General features: G+C 48.8%; 1 protein-coding gene across 5 annotated transcripts in view; it reads right to left on the bottom strand.

The window, feature by feature from the left end:
• Positions 1–14,371, bottom strand: part of PDE4B (phosphodiesterase 4B) — a 213,670-nt gene that overhangs the window by 52,314 nt on the left and 146,985 nt on the right. For all 5 annotated transcript variants that reach the window (XM_054834236.1, XM_054834237.1, XM_054834235.1 and 2 more), the window contains 4 exons: positions 8,050–8,244; positions 5,995–6,031; positions 5,826–5,896; positions 1,724–1,773 (listed from right to left, as the gene is read on the bottom strand). In XM_054834236.1, the coding sequence (XP_054690211.1) occupies positions 1,724–1,773; positions 5,826–5,896; positions 5,995–6,031; positions 8,050–8,244 (353 nt within the window). The remainder of the gene's footprint in view (positions 1–1,723; positions 1,774–5,825; positions 5,897–5,994; positions 6,032–8,049; positions 8,245–14,371) is intronic.

Here is a 14,371-nt window from a genome sequence, read left to right as displayed (position 1 = left end):
AGGGTAAACCAAAACTTGCTCTACAATTATGTGCATCAGACCCTTTAATCAAAAAGGAAACTGAAATTTTCACATATTTGAGCATTAGAAGCTTGGGTTAGCTAAAAAGTAACAAGTATCCTATGTTGGAAATACTGCAGAAAAATATCCACAAGGTGTTAAAAAGTTGAAAGTGATTCTTTCCACAGAAGGTGTTAAGAAAATTAATCTAAAAATTCCTGGAAGGGAATTCTCTCCTCATTACTAGATTACTAGAGATCTATGGAAAGCTTATGAAATTTTCCATTATTTTTTTCACACGGGCCAGAAAATCAAAGTCTTGCTAGAACAGATTTTTAAATAAAGTGATGAGTTGCATTCCTGCTAGTCCTGACTCAACACTGTTCACAGAGAGGCAGTGAAGGAGAAGGAGTTTAAGACCGTGCTGTCCAGTTTTCTTTCTGCATCAGAGGTTTCCACATTCCATTAACAAGTTTTGAGGAATCTAATCTGGAAGTCTCCAGGACTACACGTGTCCCCAGACAGTAAATAATACGCAGCATGAAAGGAAATGATAGTTAGTTATCCAGGCTTCACACACTGTAAAAATTAAGCTTTATTAGTCCCTCCAAGCACATAATTATTGTAAAGGCTGAGATGAAACCTTACAAATGGGCACTCCTCCAAATCTTATCTCCTTCTCTGTGGGAGTAACCTTTAAATTAGTGCAAGTAGTGCCAGCTCTGTTCTTGAGAGGGGTCCCACAAGCCCTCAGCACTGCATGGCTAAGCCCAGGTGTAAAAATAAAGAAACTTGTCACAAGCAGGTTGCTTCTGCTTCCCATCCTCAGTATTTCACGCTACCCAAGCAGCCCCCTGCTCCCACCACGGCTGCTCCCTGCCTCCGCTTGCTGGGCTCGCACTGCTGCCTACCCCACCTGGCTTTGGCACCCCAGGCAGACGCTGGACCCCCTCGCTGGCCCGGGCTCTAGTGCAGGCTGTACGCAGTGCGCTGCCCGGCGCCCTCCATCCGGAGGCTTTGCTCGGTGCTATTCTCCTCCATGATCGTAGTGAAACCTACTTGTGTTTGCTGTGGTCTCTGACCCGACACAGGGGTGAGGACAAGGTGACTGAGGGACACTGTGGTGGTGGTGGGGGAGCAGACAGGAATGAAGATGCGATTAGCCATCACACTCACTGACTTCTGCTCTCGTTCGATTGCTAAATGCAGATTTCAAAAGACCGCAAGCAAACAACAAAACAGAAAAATGCCGTTCCAGGGCAGCCTAATAAAAGCAGAGGAAGTTTCACCTGAGAAAAGGTTTTTGAGATTGCAATTTTTACATACATCACATGGAAACAAACTGAAATAAACAGGGTACAAAAAAATACAGCTGTGTCTGAGCCTGTTCAAGGCTTGTAGGCTGGGACTTGTCCAGACCTGTGCAGCACAGGGACTCAGAAGAATAGCAGTCACTGTGGCCATGACTATCAAACCAAAATCATGTTTGTCTTTTGTGCTAACATACAAGGATAAACGCAAACCCCAAACTATTAAAATAACAATATTTTGGGCCTGATGGTTCTCTTGTATTGGTTTTGCACAAGTAACCCAGAAGAATTTCTACGAGCCCAGAGTTGCACCAGGGGGAGGGGGCAGAGAAGCAGCTGTTAGTAAAAACGATGTGCAACAAGCCTTCGTCTGCATTTGACCTTGCAGGTGATTATCAAAGTCACGCACGTACCTTGCAGGTTAACTCTGGAGACAGGTGGCTGACTCGTTGCTGGAGATCTCCTAAGAGGGATAGAGAATACTCTATAAATAGGTGTTATTTTATCATTTCAAACCCTGCTGGCAGTTCAAACTGCCAACTCCCACAGTTAAAAAATCCTTTTTCATACTCACAAAGAAGCCTAAAACACTTTGAAATGATTTGGCAGTTAATGAGCAATATCAATATATCTGGTAGGAAAACCTGAAGATGTTATGGCCCCTGGCTAAGCACACACACATGCGGAAAAGAAGGTATACCAGGGAAGATGTGCCATCACCTCACACTCCCTTTGCAACTTTCTCCTCAAAATATGCCTGGAAGTCAGCAAGGGCCGGTCTCTGTGGCTGAAGGGGTCAGTGGGTCCCTCAGAATCAAGGCCTTCTCCTGCAAAGCTTTTCCCTACAAGGTCTGGACCCTGAAGTAATGTCAACCACTACACCAGCATGGTGGCTGCAAAGCAATGCCAGAGGTAAGGTGAGAAATATACGGCTTCAAACCCTACAGTTAACAGCTTGAATTGCACCTGGAAGGAAGTAAGATGACGCTGCAAGTCACTAGCATAAGCTCTGGAACAGCTGAAGGATATTTTTTTGACTAGGAGCAACAATTTCATCAGAAAAGACTGGATTTCGGAAGGACCAAAAGCTATTTGAAAAATTGGCTGAAGTCAAGCAAACACAGTCTGACTGGAAAAAGGGTGCAGTATTTCTCCAAATGTCAAAATATTTAATTGTGAGACATGCCAAATAAAACTGTTAATTTTTCAGGTTGAAACCATAATTTACTTAGGGAAAAAGAGACTTCTTTTTTAAAGAAGTTAAAAAGTGATGACACCAGAATCAAGATCCTTCATTTCGGATTGAATGCGGTATTTCAGGCTGACCAAAACCGAAACTTTGGCCTTTTGCTTCCCTAAGAAGTTTCTGATACATTTTAATTGAAGCCAGATTTCCCCACACTCTCTCTTAGCCAACCTCCTAACCCCAATTTTTTGAGTCAGCCACTGAACTCAAACATCCATTATTTGCCAGCTCTTCTTTGAAGCTAAAATCAAAGCAAGTGAGCGGCTCAATTCTGCTGCAATTGTAGCTCCAGGGGGTTCTTCAGAAGTGCTCCAGGAAGGCCTCGCTAACCAGGGAAGATCCACGTTAAGAGTAACCCAGCTACAGTCCTGCTTCAACCCCTCGGCCCCAGCCTCCCGATCTTTGGAGCCGGTGGGGCTCTAAAGCCTGCTCCTGAGCAGCAGGCTCCCCTGGGCACAGCACCCGCTCGCTGGCTGGGATTCCAAAGGCTCGGCTTTTCTGGAAGGAGCTACAGGATCCAGATTCTTCGAAGGGTTCAGCACAGGGCGCACATGTTGGATGCCGACTTCTCTGAAAATCTGCCCCGACCTGCCTCTGCTGAGCCTTTGAAAAGCCAAATCTTGAAATCTCTAAAAAACAGAAACTCCCCAATAGGGACACCACGCCACGGCTGCAGTGCTTCCAGTATCTGGGGAGACGTGCTGCGGGTATCTCCAAACCCTGCGCGGAGTTGCACAGACATGCCTTCGGGGGGGCGGGGAGGGATGAACTAGTATTCACTAGGGTATTCCCCGCTGCGGAGCCTGAAAAGGGAACGGCACCGCTCCCGGCATCCTTGAATTACGTCCTGGCCGTGCCCATCCTGGTTTCTGCGGCAGCCAGGGCGCAGGCAACAGAGACCCAGAGATCTGCGTTTCGACAGCACTGTCCCCTCTTAGACACCGCCACACTCAGTGTACGCGGCTCCCGCTTCCCGCTCCTTCTCTCTCGCCGGCGGGTAGGAAGAGGAGTAGGCGCCGGATGCTTTCTGACCGTGTCCGGGGCCACGTCTGCCAAACTCAGGCACTCCAAAACCATTAATCATACTCTCCTCCTTTCCAATCAGGAAACTGTCTTAAAACCCCTGACGTTAAAGTCCAAAAAATATGACTTCTAGTTGTTGTTTTTTCCCTCCAGCCCTCAACGTTCATATTTTCCAGCATTTCTGTAAATATGTGGGACAGCATCCTTTCGTTCTTGGGGGGGGGGGGGATGGACAGGGACTGGAGGAGAGGAAAAAAGAGGGGAGAGGAGGGGCTAAAGAAAAGCTGAGATTCTCATGATCTCCAGAGCAGAAGTTTAAGTAAAATACCACATATCATGAGGCATATGATAAAATCATGAGCTGGCAGCACGGCTGTAACCCAGCAGAGCTCTTTGGAAACTGTGCGGGAAGCTCCGCAGCGCCTGGAAGCACATTCCGCCACGGACTTGGATGTTTGGTATATAATGGTTTAAACATTTAATGACTTAAACTTTGGCTGGCCACATGATTTTATACCTCAATCAAATCTGGGAATGTTTTCAAAAGGACACTGCAAGATGCCTGTGTGTCCTACAGGTTACGCCCTTGCTTCCTTCCGGCCCTGTCCAATTTCAGATTCCTCATTAGGAACTGCTGAAATGCTTGACCTGTTGAAAAAAGCAAAGCTTAAAAAAGGGAATCTATTTCAGCCATCTGTTTTTCTATTAACCTCCATCTTGGAATGCAGTGGTTCCTTCCCATCAAAATCTGCAAACAGAAATCAATGGGAGGAAAACCTCACGCCTGGATAAAATGCTGGACTTTATGTAAAATGCAAAATTGCTTTGGGAGGCGGACAGCAGAGTCCATGGTGGGCACCTGGGCGATGCTGCTCAGGCCTGCAGCAGTGCAGCAAGCCCATGGCATCCCACCGGATTGCACTTTTGCACCTCATCCTTCGCTTCAGGAGCCAGCGGGACGCTTTGAGCAAGCAGCGCCTGCCAGTCCCAGGGTGAGATGGGTGGGTGCCTAACCGACGTCGCCAGGAATAAATGATGCTGGTTGCACGCAAAACAGCTCTCGTGGGGCAAAACAGGCCAGAAAATGATGATGACTGGCTCATTATAAATAGCTAAAAGGAAATGGTGATTCCGGACAAAGGTGTAAAAAGGAGTTTGTTGGGTTTCTCCTGTTCAGCAGGTATAAAAAAAAATCCTCCTCTTAAGTTAGATGCCCCTGCAGTGCTGCATCCAGCTCTGGGGTCCCCAGGACAAGAAGGACATGGAGCTGCTGGAGCCAGGCCAGAGGAGGCCACGGAGATGATCCAAGGGCTGGAGCACCTCTGCTATGGAGCCAGGCTGAGAGAGTTGGGGTTGTTCAGCCTGGAGAAGAGAAGGCTGCGGGGAGACCTTAGAGCCCCTTCCAGTCCCTGCAGGGGCTCCAGGAAAGCTGGAGAGGGGCTGGTGACAAGGGCAGGGAGTGACAGGCCAAGGGGAACGGCCTGAAGCTGCAGGAGGGGAGATGGAGATGGGATGTGAGGCAGAAATCCTTCCCTGTGAGGGTGCTGAGGCCCTGGCACAGGTTGCCCAGAGAAGCTGTGGCTGCCCCTGGCTCCCTGGCAGGGTTCAAGGCCAGGTTGGATGGGGCTTTGGGCAACCTGGGCTAGTGGAGGGTGTCCCTGCCCATGGCAGGGGTGGCACTGGATGGGCTGTGAGGTCCCTTCCAACCCAAGCCATTCTATGTTTCTATGATTGTAAGTTCAGTGCATCACCTTCCCCATTCAGTACAATTACAATCTCAAAGTGACATAGGAACGACGCGCAGGCGGGTCTTGCAGGAAGCCCCTCAGTACGCTGCAGCCTGCCCTGCCATGAAAACCCTCACCTTGGCGCCTACCATTTGCTCATGACCACATCTCTCACGAAACACTGGTGTCAACACAAGCCAGCAAAACAGCTTGGAAGCTCGGAGGGTCGGTGGCCAAGGGCAAAGCGATGCCCAGGGAAGGTGCCCACCCGCAGGCTCTCCCTGAGGTGAGAGACGATGGCGGCGGGTTGCGCTCTGGCGCCCCCTGGCGTCCCGCGCAAGGGCCGGTGTTGGCCGCAGGTAGCGCGGCCGGTAGCCGGGAGCCGGCGGAGTCCGAGCAGGGTCGGCGGCGGCCGGGGAACCGCAGTAGCGGTTCCCCGGCCGCCGCCGACCCTGCTCGGACCCCCCACGTTCCCCTGCTACGTGTGAGCCGTAAGAGAACGAAAACCGACATGCTTACTTGTTGGAAGTGCCGTGCAAATTCGTAAGGAGCGTGAAGTTGTTCCTCACGCTTCGTAGACTCGCCAGCACCTACGAGGGAGGAAACCGGAGACTGTTATCTTCTCCACCTAAGATTTTTAGATTTCATTTTTTTTTTCATTTCAGAGGCCAACGGGCTGTCAACTCACCTGGGCGAAAGGCGTGACGATCAGGTCATCCCCGTGCCTAGGGAGAAATGGAGAAAATGTGTAAATTTACTTCAAACAGGGTAAGAGAAAGAACATTTTACAGAGAGGGGGTTCCCTAGGCAGTGCCCACAACAAAAAAAAACCCCCAAACATTAACCCATGCAGTGTTTATTTAACACTACATAAAATCTTGTTCCTAATGGAAAGGTCTCGCGGTGTATATCCAAAACAACCCGGCTGGAGCGACTGTTCAAATTGGTAAAACCAGGCAATAAAAGCCAGGAAATTCAGAAGTTAAGGCAGCACGCTCACACCACAGTGGAAAAAAACCCATAACGGTCCAGGGAAAGGTCAGCTTTGAATTTCCTGGCTTTTGTTGATCTCTGTCACAGTCTTTAATGTTATTCAGAAGCTGGGTTTTTGTCCGGTTGTTTTCATCATGGAAGATTTGAGCAGAAGTCCTGAGAAAAGTACATCATCACCGTCAATAAGAGGGATTTTTTTGCAGTATTATACATAGCACTTGTGTGTATATGAAAAATCTGGTATGATTTACCTCACTGAGACCTGGCAGGGCAGGGCTATTGCTGTGCAGCACAGACCTGATCGTGGCTGGAAAGCAAGGCGATCCAGTGCGGCTGCTCCCATCCCACCCCATGCACCGAGCGAGGGCAGAGCAGGCATGGCTGCAGGCAGGAAAGCAGGCATGGCTGCATGACGCCGCAGGCACCTGTAGAGAGCCATCCACCAGCATGGGACCCCTCCAAAGGGGTATTCTCCTTGGCTGTCCCGCCACAAAGCACGTTCACTTGTCCAGACTTGGGTATCAGTGCTGCTAAGCCTACATTTTAATTAAAATTGTCTCAACACTCGTGTCAAACCCAGGTCAGTGAGGAGATGCCGGCTCCCCCGAGTGCCACAGGAGGCTGGGTGCCTGCAGTAAACGGACACCTCTAACCGCAGGCAGCTCTGAAGTTGGGGGAAATGAGGGTGCTGGGCAGAGCTGGACGGGGCTTTCCCCACCCCAGCACAGCTGTCTCCTCCAGCACACGGCTGGGAACAGTGGGCAATTGTTAAAATCCATCGTTTACACAAAACATGGTATTTGCATAATTTGGAGTGGTTACTTTGTCTCTGGTAAATATTTACTAAATGTTAACTAACAGGGAGGGATGTTCTCTTTCAGGAGAATTCTCCTTGTGGATCTTGCTAATATTTAGATTTCTGTTTCATGACAAAACTTGCAGGGCTTTCATAACAGTTAAACTTTTTTATGAGCACTTTTTTATAGCTTAATGGTCACTTTAAAACTTTAAACTGTGCCTTTTAAAATAAAGGGCTGCAAATCTGGGACACTCATTTAAGCTCCATGCTCTGTGCTGTATTGATCCTCTCAAGCTCAACCATCTGTCTCAGCTTTATGTTGCATTTTCCGCTCAGTTCTAGCAAACAACCCATGACAGAAAACAGGATGGAGAAGAGCAATACTGTAAACATAAGTACAGTCATATTTCTATTGTCCAGGCTAATGGAGCGTTACCTACTTAACAAAAAGCAGAGATGATGTTAACCAGGCTCTGAGAACGCACGATGAGAGCGTAACGGGGAGAGTGCAGAGAATCACCCGGCGAGCCAGGCACTGGAGCGGCTGGGCTCTCCTGCCGGCAGGCCCAGCGGGGACACGGGCAGCGGTCGCTGCCCTGAACACAGCCCGGGCTTTACCCTGCAGTTAGCTGCGAGCGCTTCACACCACAAACACAAAATCCCAGGTGAAGAACTCGTACCAAGAAAGGTAAAGTGAAAAAAAAATAAATCTCTTATTATTTCAGGGTATGGATTTGAAAGCTCTTCTGCTAAATTACGGATAAAAGGGGAATATTTCAAGGATGGGATGGGGAGAGGGAAGTCATGCCTTGGCAGACCACCTTGGGCATTCAGGCGATGAAATGTGAGTACCACCCGTAAGCACCTCTTAACAGAGCTCTGAGGATTACAGGAGGCTGTGTAAAGCTCTTAGTTACTGTAAAATATGATGTGAGCTGAATTTATGCTTACTGTTCACTTGGGAGAGAAGAGTTCCTGGACATCGTCTTTGGTGATAAGTCATAGTCGCTGTCGGATCTGTACAGGAACGACTCCCTGCGCTGGCTGTGACCCGGGAACGTCGTGTGCAATACGAGTCCTGACGAGGAGCTGGCCTGCGGGTCCAGCGGGCTGCGACCCGGTGACGGGCCATTTTCCACATCGAAGCTGTGAACAAAAGACATACTGTGTGTCATGCACATCTGCCAAAAGATGTTTCTCAGTGCATGGCGCAGGACTGTCCTAAGCGTATTGCGTCGACATTAATCACACCGTGTCATTTACTCAGTACAGGAGACGCAGGGCTACATTTACTGGAGCCTCTCGCTGCATTTTTCTGTTGTATGCAAGCAGGAGTCTGCATTACAAGAAAATATTTACCCTGGAGGCTTCTTTCCTGACTACATCTGCTCAGACCCCCTTCAGCTGGAACTCTGCTAAGCTCAGTGCAGCTCCTGCCGCTCTCAGCAGGAACACGCGGCAGCCAAACGCCATCCCCAAGCTCAGCAGCTCTCCCCATGCTGCACAGGGGGTTCAAATTGCCAAACCTCACTCCGAGCCTTACAAGTGTAACAGGGGATAAAGGAGCCATGATGTGCCACCATCCTCCAGCTGAGCCCTGTCTCCATCCACTCTGGAAGCAAACTTTTGAAATCCTGTGAGACTGGTGAGGACTTGGCACTTATGCGAGCTGGATGCCCAAGTCTCTTTTCAGCCCCGGTTCACGTCTTAGCCATTCGAGATACTAGTTCGGTGAATTTCAAACAGCTGGGCTGCAAAATGGACGACTGCTTAAAATTTTTTAAAAAAAGCCCCTAACCTTCTGTCACTGTTTCCATTATACACCCACTTTCTTACGGTTTCATAACTTGGCTGCTGCAACTCGTGGCTGAAGTCACCCTGGACACTTTAGCAAGTGACACCCCTCGTAAACCCTGAAAATAAGCAGGTTGGCCTCCTTTGCTTGGGCATTTGGATCTGATATAAATACCATATGTGTGACCATGTTCCAACTAAGCCAAGTGAAGTACGCCTGTGTTCAGTATGAATTTTCTTGCCTTTGGAAGCCTGAGGCTTCATCTCACTTGCATTGGGAGCTGAGTCCTCTCTCCTACCAGGGCATGTGCCTCTCCCCGTTCCTGCTGTTCTCACAATTCATTGTGCCTGATGACCGCCCTTCACCACCCCACCCAGCTGGGCATGCACTCGGACCGCGGCCACAACATCAAGCTGTGATCCTCGCCATACATTTCTCCATCCCCCGCCGCTGCTGCCTGCCCCCTCTCATCATATTAAGTCAGAAGATCCCCCCCTGAGCACAGTGGCAGGGAAGACCCTGACTCTCCCTCCGCTCTACAGAGCACACAGGGTGCTTTTCACTGCTGCAGGAAGAGGCAGATAAAGTAGCCAGACAAAGAAATCCCAGCAAGACCTCTGGTAGATCTGAAAGTAAGTAACAGACAGAATCGTGAAAAAAATAAGGGAATCTGCATCCTGTTGCAAAATGTATGTTGGCTTACTCTCCTTCTCTACCCTGAGTGCAGCACAGAGATTCAATACGGGTTGACTGAGGGCTAAATGAGAAGAGGAAAACAAATACCAAGCACTGCGGAAGGGAATCACAGGTAGAGAAAGTCTCAGAGAAAACCATGGATGTGAAGGTGCCATCGCTGAACTCGACCTGCATTATTTATACACGAGGCTGCGGAGAACAAAAGACCGAGCAGGCTCAGAACAAAGGCAGCCTCTCCCCGGGTCGGACAGTGACCTGACACCTCGAAGCGTTAAGCTGCTTCCTGGCGCTTTTAACTTCATACACCGAGTAACTTGTATGAAGAATGACTGATGAATTCCAGGACAATTTATCAAATATCAGTAATAATACATTGCATGTGAGGGATTGCATACTTTGCTTGAGCAGTTATATTTATAATGCCAATATTTATTTACAGTTGTGTATGTGCTTGGGAGGGAGTGGGTGCTCAGTTATTTTCGCTGTCTCCAGAAACTCTTTACTGGGGTGGAGCAATAAAAGACGAGGTCTCCTCACAGTTTAACCTGTTCCTCATGGCTGCAGATAGAGGGTAACTATTTTGGTCTCACGCTATTTGGTCCCACATATGGTTCCTCAAGAATAAAAAAATGCATGAGCATATGCATTTAATTAATGCAATTAAAAATGCATAAGCACAGGTGCAAAGATTTTTAGATTCTTTGGAAATCCAAAGGCAGGCAGGGCACCAGTATAATATCGGACGTATTGAAGGAGATTCCTACGTCTATACCATCCCTCACTGTAACATTTACTTACCCAACTGCATAAATACCTCATGAAACTGGTAATGGTTCAATTAATATTCTTTTCTTTTACTCTTTATTATCTGCTCTTTTACCAGTGACAGCTTGAGTATACTTTACTTGTAGCCACAAAGTAATCAACAGAAGAAGCTCAGCTCTGTAACTATGGCATCTACAAACAACAGGCAGCTGATAATTAATCCATACCTATTCAGAAAATTAACTTTGATTACTCAAAAAATTTTATTGCAGAACCTTCAGTCGGGAGCATTTAGTTTACTGACACAAAGGGAGACAGAGCAATGAGCTAAATCTGAGCATTTTGCTGAGCAGAGATTCTTCTGGCTGTGTGATAGTGTACCATCAGCGATCGGTTTGGGAAGAAAAGTTTTTCAATACCTTCGGAGGACGTGAACAGTGTCGTGGCCGGAGGTGTAAGAAGGAGCCCTGGTGCTCTGTCACCTGGGCGAGGGTGGAGGTTAAACCTTGGTAAAGGCAAGGAAACAGTTTGCCTGAACTGTGCAAGTTTTCCAGATTTCTACAGCACTTGTGGCTCACGCTGGGATGAGCCGGAGACATTCAGGCTGTGTTAGCGAGATGCCCGGCGCAGGTGACGCCCAGCTCGGAGTCCCGTGGCTGCTTCCAGCCCCCCCTCCTGCACGCAGCCAGCTCCTGGCTGCACGCTGCCCGGGCTCCCTGTGCCAGCGCCTGGGATCACACAGCTAATCCAGCTGGAAAGGCGTTTTTATTTCTTTCCACAAGTTCAGCTTGCAGCCATGCCGGCCCCCTCATCTGGCTCTCCTTTCCTTGGGCCTGATCCAGCACTCGGCCAACCATGTACTCAGCCATTAACTTAACAGAAAATCTCCCCTCAAAAAAGTGAAAGCTAACCAGGAGTTTGTAGTTAGCTCTAGCAAGAGTGTCCCCACATGAACACGCACTCCCAGCAGTACAGCTGGGTGGACAAGGTGTTCACCGGGATGGCCAGAACCTAAGGTCTAAATCTCTGCTGTCATGGCTTTTTAATAGTTACAAGAAGTCAAATATGGGAAACTATTTCCCCCAGATGACCCAACATTAGGAGAATGTGGCCTGAGATATGTAGAGCAAGAGCTTAACCTTGTGTTTTTCCAATCTCTGCTGCACATTAAGTTCTCCCATTGCTCTTGGTTTGTACAATAGCCCATCTGGAGTTGCATCCTGATGCAAAAAACATCTCTCAAACAAACATTTGCTGAACTTGGTAAGAATTGCAATTAGATTGTGAAGTTGCCCTCTCAGAGCTGTATTTTCCACTAAATTTTTTCATTAGAAGTTAACTGATGAGCTCTGCTGGAAAAATTTAATCATCAGTGTGGTGTCATGTTCAGAATACTCTGCAGATTGTAAGGGTCCTCTCCAAAGTTTGCAGCACTCCATCATCTTCGCATAAGTGGAAAATAAAGCTGCATTTGTCAAGTTAAAAATAAGGATGGCAAAGTACAAAGCACCACTACAATAGAAAAAAAACCTAAAATTTGCTTTTGAATTTATCTTCAAGCAACAGCAGTTGCAGTCCAGACGCCCTATTAGTGAATCAACGATAGCACGGGGGCACCGAAGCAGTGAAGCAACACAGCAAACTCCAGAGGTAAAATAGTCAGCCAACACTTGATCTGTATTCCACAGTCGTTCCCCACCCCATGTCCATATGAAGGGATGATGGATGAAATATCTTTGGCCCAAAGTGCAGTCATCCTCTGTGATGTACCTCTTCTTTCCCTTACCCCGGTGCCGACCCCAGGGGCTCTTCTGCACGAGCATGTGGATGCCCAGCGCGCTCAGGATTAAGCGGGCACTGTTGAGACTTAAAATTGCTTTACGCAAACACACAGGTCACCAGCCTGGTATCCAAGGTCCCTATAAATCATTCAAGATAAGTTACAGAAATCCCTGTCCCCGTAGGAGATCCCCTCTCTATAAAGTGTCCCTTGCTCTATGGTCTTGGGAGCTCCAGCGCACCGAGCTGACGCCGTTCCCCGCCTGCCCCCAACGTGTGTTATCAGGTTTATTCAGGCAACATTTCCAAGTGCTGCGACAGTCTCAGGGGGTGACGGTGTGTCTGGAGGCCACCGAGGGCTTCTAAGGAGTGGAGCTCACTTGCACAGAGCCAAAAACTGGCTCCACAGGAGGAAAGGTAACAGCGTCTGTATGGGATGGGCATTATCTAACCACTGACATGAATCAGTGGTGCAATCCCGATGCCAGAAAATAACCCAAATCACGGACTTAACAGAGCCCTTCTGTTTTTACTGGAGGATTCACGAATGTGCAATTCATGAGCATGGGAGAGTGGCACTCCTGGGATGAGTTACCGACCACCAGCGGAAACCCAGCAGCAGATGACGAGGAGAAACTCTTGGACGCAGAAAGCCACAAATCCCGGTGCCAGCCAAAGGGAACAGCAGACCCAGGGAGCAAAGCCCAACCCAGCGAGCACACCACCAGCGCAGCAAAGGCAAAGCGTGCAATGGCAGGGGCAGCACCGCAGCCCAGCAAGCTGTCCCTTTCCGTGCTGCAGAGCTGTGAAAGAAGGTGGCCTGTCCCCTGGCTTTCTCCTGGAGCCAGGCTGCAGTTCGACTCGTGGGCCAGGCTCTCCGCTTTCTCGGTCGGATGGGAGGAAAGCTGGGGGCGGCGGAGCAGAGGAGGCAGTAGGGTGGGCAGCGGGAGGAGCAGGGTGGCTGCAGAGCAATGCTCGGCAAGGAGGTCAATGCAAGCGACGGAGCAGCTGCAGCCCCCGTCTCCTTTGTCATTTTTTTAATAACCCAGGATCTTAATAAAGTGAAGAGCAAAGAAGGCGACAGCAGGTGGCAGGAGTTAGCTGTAGCTCGATCTGACAAGCAGCTAAGGGGGCACTGGCTTTGGACCTGTGGAAAGACGCGATTGTAACAAGGTAATGAGCAGAGGAAATACGCAATGGCAAGGCAGGAGAAATCACGCTCAGCTGCAAAGCACAGCGAGGTTTCGTGCGTCATTCTGCAAAACAAAGAAAATTAATAAAAGCAAACCCCAACTGTCTAAATTCTGTAGTTTGACAGTAATGACTACAATTTCTCTACATTAAAAACTACCGCAGTCCTTTATCACAGGGGGACAGTCCAACCAAGCCTTTGCAGGCAGAGGCATCCCTGCTGCCGGTCTCCCCACCGCCCTCCACCCGCCTTTGCCCCCACCCAGCAACGGGGCCAGCTCCCCGCAGTGTGCATGAGGACCCGTTCCCATCAAACCAGTCCTAAATCAATCCTAAACCAGCCCTGCTCCTTCCCGCGGCACAGCACCGCCCTCACATGAAAACACGGCAGCTGCCCAGGTGTCCCGACAGAAGATGCTGCCTCCAACTTATCCGACAATTTGGCTTTCGAGCTCTTTGATCTACCTCTGCAAGGGGGTCTTGGCACAAAACTTTCTGGTGGAGTAGCAATAAGGAAGAGACAGCATCAGGAACGCACTGTCCCTGGATTAGCATTGCCCGCCAGCAGCCTTGGAGTGTGGTAAGATTTGGCATAAAAACTGAAAAATAGGACTGCGCCACGATTTTGATATAATTCAGAGTCATTTGAATAGTCATTGCAAATCAAATGGTTACCATGAGAGCTGCGCAGCCCCACAGTTTGTTTCTAGATCTGTAATATAAAACACAAAGATAGACACATTTAAGTCTATCAAACCAGGCAGGCTTGTGTATTTTTTGTTTATGTTACGAATTTACACTTTTCCCGAGGATGACAGCACTGACTCTACAAGAGGGCTTACCATCTGCTTTGCCTTCCCAGGCTCATTCCTCAGGGCATTACTCCTGATCTAACTACAGTACCACCTTCACTATGGTATCAATATGTTTCCAAAATATGGTATTTCAGGATGTTTGGGCAGACTGCGCTCGTTATAAAGATCCTCTCTCAATCACTAGAGCCCTGTTTCTCACCAAGACATTCGGCCGGGTTTTTAACACCATTAG

This window comes from Grus americana, chromosome 8 (genome assembly GCF_028858705.1).
Source record: "Grus americana isolate bGruAme1 chromosome 8, bGruAme1.mat, whole genome shotgun sequence".
In the NCBI taxonomy this organism is placed as follows: Eukaryota; Metazoa; Chordata; class Aves; order Gruiformes; family Gruidae; genus Grus; species Grus americana.
The sequence above is the reverse complement of the archived record's forward strand: the minus strand, read 5'-3'. Positions and strand labels throughout refer to the sequence as shown.